This window comes from Prunus avium, chromosome 4, assembly GCF_965620075.1.
Source record: "Prunus avium chromosome 4, drPruAviu1.hap1.1, whole genome shotgun sequence".
NCBI classification, from domain to species: domain Eukaryota; kingdom Viridiplantae; phylum Streptophyta; class Magnoliopsida; order Rosales; family Rosaceae; genus Prunus; species Prunus avium.
The window spans coordinates 18,650,939-18,671,387 of NC_142287.1; the positions used below are offsets into that span (position 1 = coordinate 18,650,939).

The 20,449-nt window shown below is 36.2% G+C and overlaps 1 protein-coding gene across 2 annotated transcripts; it reads left to right on the top strand.

Moving 5' to 3' along the window:
* The first annotated feature begins 3,193 nt into the window (after positions 1 to 3,193).
* LOC110760280 (xanthine dehydrogenase 1-like) lies at positions 3,194 to 18,938 on the top strand. 2 transcript variants are annotated; one of them, XM_021962525.2, is made up of 14 exons: positions 3,194 to 3,767; positions 4,958 to 5,057; positions 5,202 to 5,310; positions 7,078 to 8,586; positions 9,983 to 10,225; positions 10,535 to 10,849; positions 12,220 to 12,459; positions 12,986 to 13,270; positions 13,380 to 13,601; positions 14,338 to 14,499; positions 15,399 to 15,533; positions 16,526 to 16,762; positions 17,431 to 17,604; positions 18,501 to 18,938. In XM_021962525.2, exons 1-14 carry the CDS (start codon positions 3,632 to 3,634, stop codon positions 18,741 to 18,743), a joined length of 4,110 nt encoding a protein of 1,369 aa, XP_021818217.1. In that variant the 5' UTR covers positions 3,194 to 3,631; the 3' UTR covers positions 18,744 to 18,938. The 2 variants fall into 2 exon arrangements, with proteins under 2 accessions (XP_021818217.1, XP_021818230.1); XM_021962538.2 differs by lacking the exons at positions 3,194 to 3,767; positions 4,958 to 5,057; positions 5,202 to 5,310 and adding an exon at positions 5,706 to 5,775.
* The last annotated feature ends 1,511 nt before the right edge of the window (positions 18,939 to 20,449 follow it).

Below are 20,449 nucleotides of genomic sequence, written 5' to 3' on the forward strand. Positions count from 1 at the left end.
GAACTAGGGTTGCAGGAACATATGTGGGGTGTGGTCAGAAATTTTAATTTTTATGTTAAATGTTTTTTTTCCTTAACGGTAATTATGTACAAGAGTAAAATAGGTTATTCATGTTTAAAATTTGTATGGGGTGCAAAGAGCAAATAATAGGGTGTGTTCACCCGTTTTGGTTTGTCTCCTGTGATGTTAGGGTAATGTCACGACCCAATTCGAGATTAAAGAATATTCCGGAATCAAGGTGCGTGAATTGAAAGAAATAAATAAAATGACTGAAAAATTGGTTAAAATACATTACTAATATATTTATTAAAAAAATTATAATAATCTTACAAGTGTACAATATATAAATAAAAGTTTATCACTCTAAACTAATCCAACTTCTTTGGTTTCGGCTTTGTCTTGCTCAGCATTGATCTGAAAAACAAAATAGGTGAGGGATGAGCAAACACTGCTCAGTGAGTAGATTATGTAATATGTCAGTCAAACAATGCCATTTTACACACTCTAGAAAATATAATAAAAAGATACACAATCCAAATCATATCACATCATTACTTCATATCTTGGTTATCCTTCACAAATTGTACCCAGTACGTGACCCCTATTGGCCTCACTGCCCTATGTCCCCGTCTGGTACATTTATCCTTCGGATACCCCGTCACTGAAGTCCTCATGTTCCATGAATAATACATACTTCACAAAAACTCCAAATAAAATATATATTGTGTGAAATATTGCACAAATTAGACATGCTTGACTTGAAAATAGAGAGAGATTTGTAAATAGATTAAATCCATGGTAATCCATGATTTACACATTTATCACAAAATAAGAACTTTTAGAACACATTACATAACCCACTCACCAAGATAAGTATGAAATATTGCAAGACAAACACACATACTCTTCATCTTGTTTCTTTTTCTTCCTTCTCTCTCTCTCTCTCTCTCTCTCTCTCTCTCTCTCTCACTACTTCATGGTAGAAATCTATATTAAAGGATTGGAATGAAGGATTGAAGTAAGGAAGCATGATATTTATAGGAGAGGATATGCATGCACCCAAATAATATTTATATATACAATATTTTAAACCACCAAAAGATAAGATATAAAATTAAGAGAATAATGTGACTCATCCCCATTTAGCCAATGATATCACAACACCACCATCAAAAGATAAGATAGAAAGGGGAATAATATGAGTCATCCACCTTTGGCCAATGATATCACAACACCACCACCAAAAGATAAAACAAGAGGAAGGGAATAATGTGAGTCATCAAGTTAGAAAAGAGTGATGATTCAATGAATGGGGAGGGAGAGAATAAGAAAGAATCTTAATTAGGCTAGGTGACTGACCATTTTAGACTAGGTGACTCATCCTTTCATCTAAAGGGAAAAATCTCATACTACACTTAAGATTTAATAACATATAAATGTTCACAATAAATATTTAAATAAGAAAATTTCATATTAATAAATAATTATTATATATATATAATTTTTTTTTTACGGGTTCTCACAGGTAAAGTTCCCCATTGGCCTGGAAAGCATTGGTGGTCAACAAACCAACTTTCTTTTGTGCGTGAGCGTGCCACTGTTAGTAGTAAAGAACTCTAACAGACTTATAAAAGATAAATGAAATAACTTGCGCCCCAAATTACTGACTTTAAGCAAGTGATTGTGAATTTGGGCGAGAAATATCTCCCAAATCAGTTCTTTTATTGCCTCAGACTGGTGAGGACTTCATAATTTTTCACAGTACAAAACTGGCAGTTCTAGCCAAAATAAAAGCTTAAAAAAGAATAGGCTAAACTATTTGGAATAAAAATAAGCTAAATATTGAGCAATATTAGAACAAAAGAAAAGCTACCAAGTCTGGAAAGACAGAACACTGGATTTTGACTTCTGTCTGTTTTGGTAGACTGGGCTGGACTGGATTCATTTATACTGGAATTGCACGACAGTATCTTCAACTGATGAGGTTAAGTTGGAAATCGATACCAATGTCAAAATCGGCAGAGCTTTAATTTGTTCTGGCCATGGAGAGGCTGGCTGGCTGGGCAGAACTGATATTACTTCAACTTGAGTTGAACTGGAAATGGCTAGATTGATAATTGCTGGCCTAGAGCTGCGCCACCGTACCTATTTCGCATGATTGTGACTCAAGCAAAAACTATTCTGGCAATTCTGAGCACTCAGAAAGTCTTTGTAAATTTGTTGAGGTATTCATATTGTGAAAAACCCGAAATCTGCTTGATTTGGCCTATGTTGAACCAAATTTGTAACAAGAAAAGTCTTTTTTCCTTTGTGCACTGTCTCTTTGAAGTGAAATAACCCAAGCGCTGGCTGTTTTGCCTGAAGGTTGGATAAATTTTCAAAACTGAATAGCTTGATTGCTCCAAAATATGAAGGCTTTTGGGATTTGGATGACTTTGTTCTTTTGAATTTGTCAATATAATTTGAGAGTTTTTGTCTTGATTGATTTTTTTGGCTGTCCTTCAATCTGTTCACCTCCTCTCATATTTATAGAGAACTATGAAATGAGAGTTTCTTTTATTTGTAAACTTTTCTAAAATTGGGCAGCAGATCTTCCAAAAAGATTTTCCTTTTTTTCTAATGCCATAAAAAGGGGAATTTATTGTTCTGGCATAGCTGAAACCACCAACAGTCAGACTCTATGATGGTCTTTTCCTAGCTTTGCTGGCGAACAACTCTCTTGTCTCATATTTTATTTCTTGAGAAACACATCCTGTTTTAACATGTTTCAATGTAGAGCCCTCTGTGGGTGTAGAAGGGCAACTTGGCTGTCCTTTCCTTCTGTGGGTGTAAACCTAATGGTTATGACAATGTGATGGGAATGGGCGAGCTAGAATGCTTCCTTTATGGGGGCAAATACCCTAATGGTGCGCACACAACACACTACTTCACATGCACACATAAAAATAAAATATTCGTCAATCTGGTCTAGCTCCGTGAAAAAAGGGCCTTTATTTGCAAATTAATAGTCTCATGTTTGAAGTCTCATGACATATTGGTAGTGTGTGTAAAAACCCTCTCCCCTTAATATTTGGGGATGTAAGTGTCATATGTGAAATTAATTTTGTCTTTAAGAAAGTAGAAGATATGGGCTTAGTCAAGTTGATTCAAGACAGAAGTGTATTTGGAGAAATTTTTTGAACATTTTACCTAATAATTCAATTCCTCCATTCTTCTTTCCTAATAATTCACATGCTATTTTTATGGTCAAACACATGCTACTTTTTTGGTCAAACAAAGCTGCTTCAGGAAAGAGTTACCTAACAGAGCGAAAAGCATCGGAAGACTGAATTGAAAGAAAAGTACAAAGGAAAGCAGAATATTTTGCAGAAATGAAGAAAGTACGGTCGCACGTGCAAAACTTTTTTTTTTGTTTTTTTGTTTTTTTGTTGTTGCTGTTGTCTTTTTCCCCCAAAATCTGAATACCGACCTTCCGTGTCCAAGTCCCCTACTGTTCCATTTCATCTTCTTCTCACTCACTGCTCTCTCACATACAGAAGAAAAAAACTTGATTTCTTTTGAATCTTAATATTTTTCTCAATTCTAAGTTGTTGGGTTTCAAGGAATTAAGCAAAAGACAGAAAATAAAATTATGGGATCGTTGAAGAACGAAGAGGAGCTGGAACAAATCGGGGAGGAGTCAAAAGAGGCCATATTGTATGTCAATGGAATTCGTAAAGTTTTGCCTGATGGGTTGGCTCACTTCACCCTTCTTGAGTACCTCAGAGGTTTGATTCTGATTGTTTCTATTTTCTTTTCTGTTTTTTTTTAAAATTTATAAAATTGGAATTGCAATTGGTTTTGCCCAGTTTGTTTGTTTGGCTGCTCAGGAAGTATGGGAAGAGACAATTTTGAGCTCAGATTAGTTTGGTTTGTTTGTCAGGGTTAGTTTTTTTGATGGGTTTCTTTACTTGTATTCTGTCAAGTTTGTTTGGTTCTTACAAGATCTCATAGTGCTTCTATTGCTAGTTTTTGTTTGAGCTTTTCGTCTTTTCCTTTGTCTTGGGGTTTTGGGTTTCGAAGAAACTATGACTTGGAGTTGGGAGAGCTAACCGAGATACTTTAAGTTCTAGAAAATGTGATGTTGGTCTCATCTAAGCAGGATAGGAGAGTTTGGGAACTGGAATCCTCAAGAGTTTTTCTCTTACACCTCCTAGTTACAGCAACTAATGGATACTCTTGTCGTTCTCTTTTCGGTCCGTATCATACAATTTGGAAGGTGAAATACCACCTAAGATCTGGGTGATTCTTCTAGTTAGCTTGGATGAGGCTATTTAAGGAGTCCAAATTGAATTTGACAATCCCAGATACTTGCAATGCATTATTTTGTGAGAAGCCAATGTTTTTGGAGGGAGGAAAAGGGGCATGGTGCTAGGAAAATGTGCTGTGTTGGCAATATTTTGGGTTGTTTCATGGCAAAAAATGAGTGAAATTTTGAGGTTGCCAGAGGGGGAGGATGCTGATCGTTTGTAGTTCAGAGTTTGTTTATAGCCATCCTTATGGGCTTCAGTTTGCTCAGATTTTAAGGGTTGGTCCTTTCATGTTAATTATTATTTTTTTTATTGGAGTGCTATTTTATATTAGTTTGTTGTTTTGTTTTGTTTTTATTGGTTTTCTGTTTTGTTGTTCTTTAGTGGGGTGTAGTTTAGGGAACACCTCGTCCACTGTGTTCAATGAAAATGTTTGTTTCTTATAAACAAGAGTAATCTTGACCTATGGAGCTGATTGTTCTCAATAAATTTCAGAACGGTTAATATTTGCCCTGCATATCTATCTTGTACATTCTTAATTACTGATAACTGCAAGATTTTATTGTCCATTTTCTTTTATAACGTCCTTTATGTAAGTGATACAAACTTTGGGTTCTCTATGTTGAAAAAACCTAATTAGAATTTCTATTGCCTTTGTGGCAATAAAGATATAGGTTTGACGGGGACAAAGCTTGGTTGTGGTGAAGGTGGTTGCGGTGCTTGCACTGTTATGGTTTCCCATTATGACCAAGAATGGAAGAAATGTGTGTGAGTATCTCTTTCTCTTGAATAAACATGCACATGCACATGTGTAGACGAACACCCAAGTGCATGCACGTGTCGTACTTGTTATTCGAGTCCATACATTAGGATCACACTGAAATTATTGTTCTTTTTAAAATCTTCTTTCAGGCACTATGCTGTCAATGCATGCTTGGCTCCTTTGTATTCTGTAGAAGGGATGCACGTAATTACGGTGGAAGGACTAGGGAGCCACAAACGGGGCTTGCATCCGATTCAAGTAATATATGCTGCCTTTCTTTTGTTTTTTTCTTTTCTGTTTGTATCCGTTATTACTTTTTGTCTTATACTAATGCTATTGTAAAGGATTACCTAGTTTAGAAAAATAAGTGTAGGAAGAGAAAGCTACCTTTTACTGTCTACCTTTTAAGTAAAATGCAAAGAGAATTACGCCTCTTTAAAGAAGCATATGGCTCTTGCTAATTATGCACAATTGAAGCATGCTTGTTGGGCACTTGATTTATTTCTGAATTACTTAGGTCAAACAACAACATTTCTCCTTGGTTATTGATTTTTCTTTTAACAAAATCAAAATGCCCAGCTGCTGTTAAGCCTATATCCCTCCAGACATTTACTCTAAACCTAACAAATTCCCAGCCTTTCTTCAGCAGCCCCTAATCCACAACCCCCATAGCTGGGATCATCAGTAGCTCCAAGGTGCATCCCACAACCCAGTAGCTCTAAGGTACATTCCCCCATTGACCTGCATTTCTTTTTTCTGTATCTGTCTGTAGTTTATTTTTTCTTTGTGCATTCCACTGTCAGGTGCGTTTGTTTATTTGGTCAACAACTCTTAAGCATTTTCTTATTGGTAAAAGAACTCTTAAGAACTTCTGTTTGGGAACATATCTGTAAGCAAACATGAGTAGGAATGATTTTTATAGGAAGTATTCAAAAGAAATTGAAGGGGGAAAAACATCACTTAGCTCACACTCACCAACATTTAGGTGACGGTATTTTGTATGCTTAAACATCACTTAGCATATTATGTAATCTACAATGCAGTGAAGGTATTTCCAGGATTAAAAATCACTTAGCTCACACACACCATGGTTTGCAACCTTTGTAAAAGTCACAGAAGATGTGAAGTTAGAGTGCTGTACAATTTTGAAAAAATTTATAGAACAGAAAAGAAAGCAAATAATTCTGGTAACCAGCTCCAGTTGTATCAATATGCACTTAAAGCGTTCCAGCTCTAATTGCGTTGCGTAAGAGAGGAATTTTTTTTAATGCAAATACAGATGTTTGGTAGCATCCTTTATACTGAGATATACCATAAGAGAAAGAAGTTGATCGCCCCTTCATGCTTCCAATTTATGATAATTCAGTTGATCTTTCTTGGGTGAATTAGGGAATGTCTTGATCGGAGAAACACCATATGCGGCTATCAGCCTGTGACCCAATATATCTGACAAATCACTTTATACTGAATTGCTTTTTGAGATTGGATTAGGTCCTGGAGGGGGATTCTCGATTATGGAATCTCCATTCATGGAATATTAGGGAGTGGCTGTGCTCCAAGAATTGAAAATCCTCTAAATTTGGGCTAGAACTCACTCATTCATACTCTCTCTCTCTCTCTCTCTCTCTCTCTCTCTCTCTCTCTCTTGTTAAATTTAGGCTAGAATTCACTTGACCATATCTCAAAGTGAAGAATATCCGTAAGAATGCGTGCAAACTTAATATTTAGTTCATGATTTAATTAGGAATTAAACATGTATTTTCAGAAATGGAGAGGAAAGAAAGTGGGAGACGGAATTACCCGAACCATTTTCTCATCCTCTTCTCATAAATAGTGTTGTTTAATGAGCCCAGTAAATAGTGTTTTGTTTGATCAATATTATTTGGAAATTACAAGATGAGCTTTTCTAAAATATATTTGAATTTTTGTTTTCTTTGGGGGTATCATATAGTAACCAAATTACGCAGTTCCAAATTTGCCTTATTGAGAGTCTCACCTATTTCTATTTTCTTTCATGTTCTCAAGGAATCATTGGCAAGATCTCATGGCTCACAATGTGGATTTTGCACCCCTGGTTTTATCATGTCGATGTATGCATTGTTAAGGTCAAGTCAGAAACCACCTAGTGAGGAGCAGATTGAAGAATGCCTTGCAGGAAATTTGTGTCGATGCACAGGTTACAGACCAATTGTTGAGGCTTTTCGTGTCTTTGCCAAAACAAATGATACACCATACACTGATATATCTTCGCTATGCCGTGAAGGAGGTGAGTTTGTGTGCCCTTCAACTGGAAAGCCCTGTTCATGTGGATTGAAAAGTGAGAGTTCAGGCACCACTCTTGAAAGTGGTACTTGTGACGACGAGAGGTATGAACCTGTCTCATACAGTGAAATTGATGGAAGCTCATACACAGACAAGGAGTTTATTTTTCCTCCTGAGCTACTGTTGAGAAAATCAACGTATTTAAGTTTAACTGGTTTTAGTGGGTTAAAGTGGTTTAGACCTTTGAGACTTAAACATGTGCTAGAGTTGAAACAAAAATTCCCAGATGCAAAATTATTGGTAGGTAATACTGAGGTAGGAATTGAAATGAGGTTTAAGAAAATTGAGTATCGGGTATTGATTTCTGTTACTCATGTATCTGAACTCAGTGTTTTGAATGTCAAGGATGATGGCATAGAGATAGGTTCTGCAGTAAGACTTTCTGAACTACTTAAGGTTTTAAGAAAGGTCATAACAGAACGTGCAGTTCATGAAACTTCGTCTTGTAAGGCCTTCGTTGAACAATTAAAATGGTTTGCTGGGATGCAAATAAGAAATGTTGCATGTGTGGGTGGAAATATATGTACGGCCAGTCCAATATCAGACTTGAACCCTCTTTGGATGGCCTCTAGAGCAAAGTTTCAAATTATTGATTGCAAAGGGAACATTAGAACGACGCTGGCAGAAAAGTTTTTCCTGGGTTATCGTAAGGTGGATCTGGCAAGTGGTGAAATTTTGCTCTCTGTATTTTTACCTTGGACTAGGCCTTTTGAGTATGTGAAAGAATTTAAGCAAGCTCACAGAAGGGATGATGATATAGCGATAGTGAATGCTGGAATTCGTGTTCATCTTGAGGAAAGAGGTGACAGTAGGGTTGTGTCTGATGCATCTATTGTTTATGGTGGAGTTGCTCCACTCTCTCTTTCTGCAACAAGAACAAAAGATTTTCTCATTGGAAAGAGTTGGAACAAGGAGCTGTTGCAGGGTGCTTTGAAAGTCCTGCAAAAAGATGTATTGCTCAAGGATAATGCTCCTGGTGGGATGGTGGAGTTTCGTAAATCTTTGACCCTTAGCTTTTTCTTCAAATTTTTTCTTTGGGTTTCTCATCAGATGGAAGGGGATCATTGCATTAAGGAGAGAGTACCATTATCCCATCTTTCTGCTGTACAACCATTTCACCGGCCACCTGTTATAGGAACTCAAGACTATGAAATTACAAAACATGGGACAGCTGTTGGGTCTCCTGAGGTTCATTTATCAGCAAGACTTCAGGTATGTACTTAGTTGTACTGGAAATAATACTTTTATCTTTTCCGATATACCAATTATTTATTTTTTTCTCGAGCCTAGATTAACAGAATTTGATATTGAGAACCTTTTTGTATGCATTATCTTTTTCCTTTTTTTTTCTTTTACCTAATTCTTTTGCTATCAAGTATGTTGTATAATGGGCTAGAAGAAGAGACTTACTGGATCATGTCTATGCAGATAAAGTTTGTTGGGTTTGTAAATGCTTGCAACAAGTTTGCAACTATGTTGGCGTAGGTCCCTTTTTGGTTAACCATTTTTCCCAAAAGGTTTGAAAAATATTTTCTTTTTTCAATCAACAAAGAAGGAGCGAAGGGAGCATACTCGGGTCAAATAAAGTTACTGTCATATGCGTAAGGCTGAGCTTAGTCCACGGTTGTTAGCTTCAATTAAGGTCTAAGTCAAAGAGCTGATTACCAAAAATTTTATGTCCCTGGAATCCTATATAATTCAAGGTTCTCATTTCATTTGAATATGAAATACAAAGATTGTTTCCATTCCTAAAGTTTCTTTTTCAACATGGCATCGGAGCAATATGTTCTTGAGACCTCTCCTTACTTTCTCCAGAAGTAATAAATAAGGAATGAAAAAGAAAAGAGAACAACTTCTCTCTCGCTGCTATGCCTTAGGTACATCTAAAAATATTCTTCCTTGAGAACAGACTGCCGTAACCCTTCAATGCCTATCAAAAACTAGTGTCAGACTTACCATTCTTGTGAGATTCCAATTGTAAAAAGATAAAAAAATTCAAGCAATTCCAGGTTCCAGGAGAGAACATTCTCACAATCATTTATGCTTGAATTTGAGCTAGTGTTACATGATGTCTGTGGTTGTCTTCTTGTTCAAGTCTACTTCTTAGTTCCTACTGTAATGAGACAACCAATGAAAAAATGTGAGGTCAACCTTCAGCCTTAAGGAATGGGCTATTATGATTTTTTTTTTTCTTCTTTATATGAGAAACACAGCTTTCATTAATAAGATATTTACAACACAGGGAACAAGGTGTTCCCGAAAAAAAAATTCCATTTAATCTACTTCTAAAACAAGAAAAAACATGACTAAAACAACAAAACAGAATTACATGACAACAGCATTCCAATCCGAATAAATAGGATGAAAAGACCAGTCCCTGAACTCAGAGGAAGAAAATCAAAGTGCACAAGGATGAAGATCGTTGACAATGACATTCAAGATTTGGACAGGATAAATCTTCTCTACTGCCAGGCTAATATTGAATGTGATACTAAATGGCGTCAAGGGTTTTTTTGCCCTGTCAATCAGTATAATTTTGTGCACAGTACATGTGTTTTTTTCTTGTAGAGAGTAGCATTATGATGTTTGTACTGATAATTTCTAACAGGTTACAGGAGAGGCAGAATATTCTGATGACACACCATTGCCTCAGAATGGTTTGCATGCTGCTTTAATACTCAGCAGAAAGCCTCATGCTCGTATACTTGCAATCGATGGTTCTGGAGCAAAGTTATCACCTGGGTTTGCAGGAATGTTTTTTGCTAACGATGTTCCAGCTGATAATAAAATTGGACCAGTTGTTTACGACGAGGAACTATTTGCTTCAGAATTTGTCACTTGTGTAGGTCAGGTATGATGGTTAATAAATCTCTCTCTCTCTCTCTAGCCCACAATGTAATGGAATCCTTAACTTTTGAGAATGATGTGTGGTGTAAAATGGACCCATAAAAAAACATCACTTGATGGTTTGCTTTGCAGTATTATAAAGATATTTCTACAATTCAGAAAGTTGACTCATCACAAGAAATGATGTGGAAAATATATTGAGCATTTATCAAATGCTATATAGGCATGATGAAATTATTCCTTGTATGGTATATTTAGTGCTGTGTGAACCGATTCTCCCCTTTTATGATTTATCCATGGTTTTTTTATGCAGGCTATCGGAGTGGTAGTTGCTGATACACATGAAAATGCAAAACTAGCAGCAAGGAAGGTTCTTGTTGAGTATGAAGAGCTCCCAGCCATCTTGTCAATACTGGATGCCATCAATGCCAATAGTTTCCATCCTAATACAGAGAGGTGTTTTAAGAAAGGGGATGTGGATCTTTGCTTTCAATCACGTCAATGTGACAATGTCATAGAGGGGGAAGTTCGAGTGGGAGGACAGGAACACTTCTATTTGGAGCCACAAAGCAGTGTGATATGGACAATGGATGGTGGCAACGAAGTTCATATGATCTCATCCACTCAGGTATTCTATAAACCCCTCGAAAGATTACTGCTTGAATCAGTTTAGATATGACCCAAGTGCCCGTATTTAGTTGTACCTTTTTCCTTTCTTGATAAGTTTTTTTCAATGAAAAAAGAGACATCCAGTTTGCTCAAGGGCACTTCTAAAATGGGTTGGGGTCCATTAGGTACAAAATGTTGCTAAAAAATATCCTTGTATTCCCATGAATATTTAATGGTCAACTAAATTAGCTACATGTTGGACATCCTCCCTCCTTGGTGATAGCAACTAATAAAACCTATGCAGTTTACATAAGTATGGGTTATCTCTTACCCTTACATGTGCCCTGTAACATGAAGCCATGCTTGTAAGTCTCTACTTTATTCTAATAAACTAAGGTATCCCCTAATGGGGCGTTGTTCACAAGCCATCGTCCAATTAAGTGGAACACTTAGGGAAGTATTTGCTTTTAAGCAGCGTGTGTAGGAAGGAGTCTGGTTTTTGAGACAACCATATTTAGCCAGCTGGTCTTGTAAGCAGCTAGCTTGTGTTTATTGGCTGTATAGGAAAATGAAAGGGTTAGTTACACTTTACACCCCTGTGGTTTGAGTTGTTTTTCTTCTTTGCACCCTGACCTTCAAAACTCTACTATGTCCACCATATTGTTTGCTCTGTTTTGCAATTTTTGCCCTCTTTCAGTTTGACAGTAAAGAAAATGACATATAAGAAACAATTCATGCACCCTTAAACATATAAGAAACCATCCTTCCCCTTCATCACATGTGGAAGCTCACTGACAATCATGACGTTATCTATTAGTTGGCAAACTGGCTCGCCCACATGCACAAAGAAGCTAACCTACCACTGATGTCCCTTTCAATTTATTGGTCAATACGTTGAAGATGAATTAGTTTGGAACATTGCAGCGACATATTTGGTGAAATTGCATCATATTCATTGAGGCAAAGACCCTTGGAGACCATAATGATGTTAGTGTGATTCAGCTTTTAAGTAGCCTACCCTGGTGGAAGAAGCTTTTACACAGCCACCTTAACCACCTCCCAAAACCCTAAAACATTCACTCATCCTTTCATTTGGACCAGATGCTTTGGCAGGGTTCACTCACCCTTTCCTTTTCGGCTTGGGCTTGCCTTTTGTATAGCTTTCCAACTTCTTTCTAATATTTGTGCATAGACACCGTAATCTCTCTCTCTCTCTCCCTCTCCCTTTCTTCATGTTAATTCTTGCACCTTAAATACTGGTTGTGTGTATTACAAGTATTTTTGTGATTGCAGAGTCTTTTGTCCAAAAGTTTGTTAGGGACTAGCGTCAATCAAATGTCTATGATGTTTATTTTAACAGAAATGTAACGGGATTACGTCAATGTGCAGGCCCCTCAGAAGCATCAGAAATACGTTGCTCATGTTCTTGGTCTTCCAATGTCAAAAGTAGTTTGTAAAACTAAACGGATTGGTGGTGGTTTTGGTGGCAAGGAGACTAGATCAGCTTTTGTTGCTGCTGCAGCCTCTGTACCATCATATCTGTTGAATCGTCCGGTTAAAATTACATTAGACCGTGATACAGACATGATGATAACTGGGCAACGCCATAGCTTTCTAGGAAAGTACAAGGTTTACTTCTTTTGCTATAATTGGATTTTTCTGGTGGACATCAACATTTATGTCCTACTTGTATGTTTTACAATCTGATGTTGGCAGAAACTTTTTCTGTTTTTGCACTTTTTTTTTCTTATTCATTGTTTTGTCAGATAAAAGCTAAACTACATAAAAGAAATTAAGAAAAGAGTTCTCATGCCATATAGTGGGACTTTGGTATCTAGTAAACAATTTGGGCCCTTCTATGGTTCCTTTACCTTGTGGTAACAGAACTTCTGTAACCTGATTTTATTTTTGTTTGCTCAAAGAGTATTTCTTTGGAGGGGTTGTGGAGTAGTATGTAAAGCTCCCTTATTTTGTTTTTTTAAAAGGAAAAAAATGGAGATGAAGATGGAGAAGGAGAAGGGCCTTACTTCCTCTTATTGAATTTTATCGTCTATGCTGTTGTTGTTTTGGTGGCTTTTAATATTTTTGCTTTGTTAAATTTACATAACATGTGATGTAAAAAAAAGGTATTGATAGAATATGTAATTTGACATAGGTTGGATTTACAAATGAGGGAAAGGTGTTGGCACTGGATCTTGAACTCTACAATAATGGTGGAAATTCACTAGATTTGTCCCTTCCTGTGCTTGAACGTGCTATGTTTCACTCAGATAATGTCTATGAGATTCCAAATGTGAGGATTGTGGGAAGGGTTTGCTTCACAAACATTCCAAGTAACACTGCTTTTCGTGGATTTGGTGGTCCTCAAGGTATGCTTATTACTGAAAATTGGATTCAAAGGATTGCTGCAGAACTCAAAAAAAGCCCCGAAGAGATAAGAGTAAGTTAATAAATCTTATCAGGTTGTAGTTCTTAAGTTGCACTTGCACCTTTACTCCATAACCATCATATTCCTTCTGATATGAGCCTGTAATATCACTTTCCTTCAGGAAATTAATTTTCAAGGTGAAGGGTCAATATTGCATTATGGTCAACAACTTCAACACTGTACACTGGGTCCCCTATGGAGTGAACTAAAGTTATCTTGTGAATTTTCAAAAGCCCGCTACGAAGTTGACCAATTTAATATTCAAAATCGGTGGAGGAAGCGTGGTATTGCCATGGTTCCAACGAAGTTTGGCATATCATTTACATTAAAGCTTATGAACCAGGTAATATTCACAAAATGTTATTTGGTTCCAGATTTAATTGATTTCTCTCTCTTTTACCTCTTAGAAAACTAGAGCTTTGACAAATACAGGATTTTATTCGGACTTAACTATCTTTTGTCTAAAACATGCTAAGAACATAGAGTTTTCAAGTAAAGGATTTTTTAAGGGTTTATTCTAGTATAAGATGTATGGCCGGACATAACCCTCCCTCTTGATTTTGAGTTTTTCTTTACTGAAAAGGATATGAACTTTCTGTCATAGGCATCCTACTTAAAATGTCTTCCTATGATGTCAGTATTTTGTCTTTTTCAAGTATATCAACTGGCTATAGCCTATAGAATGCTACATATATTATCCACCCTAACTCTCTCTTACCTAAAACACTGAACTCCATCCGATTTGAAACAGGAGAGTTTCCACTTGGGTGCGAAAGCCATCCAAGTTGATCTTATAGATTTGGAAGCCTCAGTATTGTGACAAGCCTTTGTCAGATTTATAGTTTGGATAGTTTTACATCATGTTATCAGTGTTCGAAATTTAAGAGATGCATTTACCCCTTCCTCTCTCAGTGTGTTTATAGAAATCGAACTGCTGCTGCATAAGTAAGTTAATTTGTGTTCCATTTTAATGGGAATTTCTATTTTCTCTTATCAAAATTGATTCCATATTTTAATTTCTTATATACTACGTAATCATGCAATCAGAATCCTGATCAGGTATGCTAAATGTGCCTTAGGCAGGTGCTCTTGTTCATGTCTACACGGATGGAACTGTTTTAGTCACACATGGAGGTGTTGAGATGGGGCAAGGTTTGCATACAAAAGTTGCTCAGGTCGCTGCTTCTGCCTTCAATATCCCTCTCAGTTCTGTCTTTATATCAGAGACAAGTACAGACAAGGTAGCTGACAGTGTTTCATTATCTTGAAATAAAAAAAGGTCACTTTGGTATATTGCTTAGATTTTGCATATTGTTTCTACTGATCAGATATTAGAAATGTCTAGTTCTCTCATTCTTAGAAAGGTCAACCATCAGATATGTATTTTGAAATGACCATGGGTTAATGTGAGATGAAGTACAGTAAAATGCACGGGGGTTCATCTAAGCTAAAGCTAAAGTAAAAATACTTTGATGTATCAACATTTTAAACATGTAAGATGGGGATAATAAGGGAGAAGCCTTTCTCAAGTGATTCTTAAGCTTTCTTAGAATTAGAGAACCAACCCTAAAACCAATTGGTAATGACTGGAGAGGCCCAAGTTCTTATAATTGCTATGCAAGGCTTAAGATTCCTAATGTGGGATTCTACATTATCCAACAAGCAATTCAATAGGCCCAACACATAAGTTGGGCAGAAGTCGGGCCCAACACATGAATGGAACATGCTCCATACCATTTTAGAATTAGGGCATCCAACCCAAAACTAATTGGCAACAAACGAAGGGGTCCAATATCTATAGATTACTTTGCGAGGCTTAGATTTCCCGATGTGAGATTCTAGATTCTCCAAGAAGTTCATTGCATGAGCATGTCAGGGGTATTGCTGAAGTGTTGTGCTGCAATTATGTTGGAATAACTTTGATAGTATTAAAATTTAAGAGAATGTAACACTAAAGTTGAGCCTATAATTATCTGTGGCTATGGCTAGATTGCTATTCAATTAATATTCGAAAGGTTTTCTGGTATGAGTAACTGATTTAGATTCCCTTTCCATTTCTATTGCTTAATTATTTGTATATGCCTAAACACCTGATGCCCATGTTCATATTTTGTTGTCTTCATGTTTGCTGCCAAATTAGGTTCCTAATTCATCACCAACAGCAGCTTCCGCGAGTTCTGACATGTATGGAGCTGCAGTTCTGGACGCATGTGAGCAAATTAAGGCACGCATGGAGCCTATTGCTTCACAACAAAATTTCAGCTCTTTTGCTGAGGTACTCATACTGTCATAGTTTCTGCTCACATAATACAGCATGGTATATTTTGTGATTTTATTTCAAAGAAGAGTTCATGTCCTTCTTTCCCTTGAGGAGTAATGACAAAGAATTTTGGATGGTGTAGAAGTTACTTATCTGAAGTGTTCCCAAAACAAAGAAGTCACTTATAAAAAACAGAAGAGGAAAACAGCTTTAATGTATTACAAGTAAATCAATAAATATAAAACTGTCAGGAGAATAGTAAAATAAGCATTTTCAGATTGTTGTGATGTTGGCAATCAATTTAATGCCATGAAAGAGACTGAAAATGTTGGTTAGAAAGATTTAAATGTCCAAGGTAAATTTCTTGTTATATGAGCTTATTAATTGTTAAACCTGAAGGTGAGATCTATAGTAGTTTATCAGCCACAAACTTCAGTGAACATTCCTTCCCTTTTGGGTTATTTGCATAAGTCTTGATTAACTTTATAAAAAGGTGATTTGTGATGGCGTAGTTGATAATTGTTATTGTTGTTATCTTTTGTCACGTTCTACCAAGCTTTTACATGTTTAGGCACTTATATTGAATCTGAATACTGTAAACACCTTGCTCCAAATTCCAACTATATCATTCGTGTAGTAAGAGGTGGATATTGAGTAATCTGATTCTCCATTTGACGTCTCTGATTTCACCATTTAATTCTGGATTTTGTTTGTCTCGCTTTGGAATCAATTTTGAAGCTTTACCTAAGAGTATCATTCAAATTCTTTGTCAAGCATCGAAGATGCTTGGCTAACATAGTAGTATCACACGGGAATTGAAAAAGTGAATAAGTGATAAAAGAACTGCTTTTGAAGTTTTGAATCTTATAGATAGTCTCTTGAAATTTGTTGTTCATGTGTTAGTTCCAAAGGACAGTACATGGGATCTTTTGTGCAAGCAATCTTGCACTGAGAATTTTTGATGATACGAAATTTATGTTACCTTCGTATTTCACAATTATTGTCAGCTTGCAAGTGCATGCTACGTGGCGCGGATAGATCTTTCTGCTCATGGGTTTTACATTATACCTGAAATTGACTTTGATTGGACGACTGGTAAAGGGAACCCATTCAGGTATTTCACCTATGGGGCTGCTTTTGCTGAGGTTGAAGTTGACACATTGACTGGAGATTTTCACACTAGGGTGGCAAACATATTCTTGGATCTTGGATACTCTCTCAACCCAGCAATTGATGTTGGGCAGGTGCTTTTCTCCCCTTTTCCTTATATGTTTCGTTAAAATGTCAATATCTTTTACTTATCAATAAACATCCGTGAAAAATATGGGAATTATAACCCCATCTCAGGCTACATGTAGTGAACCTCATTCTTGAGGATTCTTTGTTGTAACTTGCAACAGAATCATTTTTATAAAAAGAAAACTACATTCACTCTCAAGTTATCATTAAGCCCATTTTTTGGAATGTTTGTTGCAACAGGATTATAGGAATAAGAATAACTTTCCTAGAAAGTAAGATATACTACAGAAACAGACTCAAGAATTGACGTAAGTAGGGTTAGAACTTCTAGTGGGGCCCACAATGATCCCATTTCTTGTGAGAAAATGGAGATAATTTAAGAACCTAACGGAGATTTAATTTTTATTTTTGGCCGAATGATGAAATTTCCATGCAACATGCTTGTATGAGCTGCCACTGATGTTGCTGTTATCATCTAAACTAATGAACATGCTAACAAATTCCTGATCTAGTTTGTGAATGTCAATCTTGCTGTTATTCGGTGTTGTTTTATAAAATTGGGGAAGGGATGGTTGAACAAGGTGATATATTTCATTTCGATTGCAATAACTAATAATCTAGAGTAGTTGTTCCTTTTAATGTTCTTATCAATTATGCTATGCTTCTAATGCAGATCGAAGGAGCCTTTATACAAGGTTTGGGATGGGTAGCTCTAGAAGAACTTAAGTGGGGTGATTCTGCTCATAAGTGGATCTCACCAGGTTGCCTCTACACATGTGGACCTGGAAATTACAAAATTCCTTCCATAAATGATGTCCCCTTCAAATTTAGCGTTTCACTTCTGAAGGTATGCTCATTACCCTGTAAGGGCATTTATAAATTATAAATTACTTCTGAAGTTAATTTGTCTGATCAAGTTATGGGTGGGATTCAGTATGTCTGTCTTAACATGTCATCTGACAACTTCTTTTCTACTGAAAAGCGTTAATTAAAACTAAAGGCAACTTATAATTTACCAGACTAGGTGCTTGATACAAGATGGTGTCGGGAATTTTTGTCTGCGGTGTCTGCGTAAAGAAATGGTGTGGGGTTGATTAAATATATTGTGAGAAAATGGGGCTTAATGTGGTTGGTTGATTAATTATTGTGTAGAAATCCTTGAACCAAATAGAAGTGCATAATTATGCAGGGCGGCAGAAAAAAATTGGAAAATGAAGGAGAGAGAAAAGAGAACGCATGAATTTATGGAAATTATTTTGCTCTCTCAAAAGCTTCTATTTAGATTGGCTGATTACTTTTCTGTTTTCTGTTAGGATAGCTGCTGTTATGTTATTTGTTGTGCTCTCGATATTATGTTTCTTGTAGTTAGAGGGTGATATCTTTTGCAGACTCCCGATCCACTTTGACTGTACTTCCCAATTTTAATATATCCATTGTGTATCCTATCCCAAAATTAAAAATTAAAAACTATCAAACTTGGATGGAAGCTGTTTAGGATTTCATTTATTAGAACATCAAACCTCCCTCCCCCTCCCCATCTGTTTTTATTTTTTCGATGCTAAGTTATGCCATACGGTTTAAAAACAGGTGACCCAACATTTTTTCGAGGGCTAAGTTAAGCTGCAATTCTTTAATTTACATTTGTAATTATAGAAATTGAAATTACTTGGCTCTAATGATTGATTTCAACCTAAAGCAAGTAACAGTCTTGACCTGTTTGACGTTTTCTTTGCTAATTGACAGGGACATCCAAATGTGAAGGCGATCCACTCATCCAAAGCAGTTGGTGAGCCACCATTTTTCTTGGCTACGGCTGTCTTTTTTGCCATCAAAGATGCAATCATAGCTGCGAGAGCGGAAGTAGGGTCTAAGGAGTGGTTTCCACTAGATAATCCAGCGACGCCTGAACGAATACGGATGGCTTGTTTGGATGAAATTACTGCAGGAATTATTAGCTCAGACTTCCGCGCCAAGCTTAGTATTTGATTGTTAGTTTCTGTTTTCCTGTAGTTAGTGTACACTACTGGTATATACTACAGTACAGACTAATACTATAACAGACTGTATAGTCCTTCTCATGTTTCTACCAACCAACCAATTACAGGATATGCATGTAATATGTGTAAATCAGAAGTATTATGATGATTAAATGATTATAATAAAAAGCAATAATTGTGAATAGTTTTGTATTATGGTGACATTATTTGGTATCAGGAAACCTTCAGTTTACTATCCTTCTCTCATTGTTATTATTATCATCACCACCTCTTTAATAGACTTGGTCGCTTTCATTCTCTATTTTCTAAGGAGTCAATATTTTTATTTTATTTTTTGGAGAATGAGGAAACAGTATTTAAGTATCAAGTAGGTGATTGACGTAACATAATTTGGAATGCATGAATTTTTCAAATTAGTCGACAGTGTGGAAATGAGAAATTCTGTCTTTTTGGATCTTTAGAGTGAATGTAATGAAAAGTCTTTTCATCTTGTGTAAAGTTTTTGTTAAGGTCAGTCGTTCACGTGGTTTTTTATTGTTGATTAGATCGATTTACATGCATTAACAGTTATAAATTGCCCATGTGTGCATACACTTTATATGCATAAACGGTTCTCATGTACGTATAGACGATTGGCCGTAGCATATCTTTCGTCACAGAACACATAACTTTGCTTCTTCCACATTTCTCTTTGCATTCCATTATCCATATCACAACCAAGCAAGAGACAGCTGTGGTGATTAACAAGTCCCAGATGCAGTGCAGGCTGCAACTGCGGGGTAATTTAAAAACAATAGTAATAAGCGAGTAATAAACCGAGTTGTCATATCATGCATGACATTTCCTAACGAACATGGCATGACATAACATTTGCAGTTGAACTTATATTTTAATTCTTTCTTTAATATATAACCAATACATGACCTTATCTTCTTCACCAACAAAAACAAAAACTTCCTTATCTTGATGTATTGCCAATTTATTTCATTCTTTGTGAATTTGGCACGATGGTTCTACAGAAAAAATAATTATTCAGTTTGTGTAGACTTATAACGTGTGTAAAACAACGATTTACAAGCCTTTTTAGTTTATTTATTTTCTCTGAGAAACTTTAAAGTAATTTCCCACTTTTATTTTATTTTCTGTTCTCTCTTTAACTAATTCTTGTAGCTCCCTATATTAGGAGAGGGCCGAATAGTAGTAATTTTTCTTCTGTCATTCGAAAAACTATAAATTTGTTTTCGTTTGAATCCAAAGATCATGCTTTTGCCTTCATCCATATGAAGAGTGTTTTTGAAACAGTCTATTGGCTAGAAATTATTTTAATGTCTTTTCCTCATATTGCATATATTGCCTTCTAGATGCACAGGCAAAACCATGTTTACTCAATCCATAAACTTTTGGGAAAAAAAATTCCATAAACTTGAATAAAGAAACAACAAATTTAGTTTTATAATTTGGAAAACACATAGCTTTGATAGCGTGCCAAAAGATGTAAGCTCGCCAACGGGGTCTAGCACAGTGGAAAAGGGCCTTAACTTACAGACGAGTGGTCTCAAATTCGATCTCCATGACACCTTTGTAGTGATCTCAAATTTTGGGAAGGCTTAAAGTAGAATATTTGTATTGGATTTTAGCTCCATAAAAATGCTTGGACTCGGCCTTTTGTAGATTATATAGGATTTTAGGTTGGAC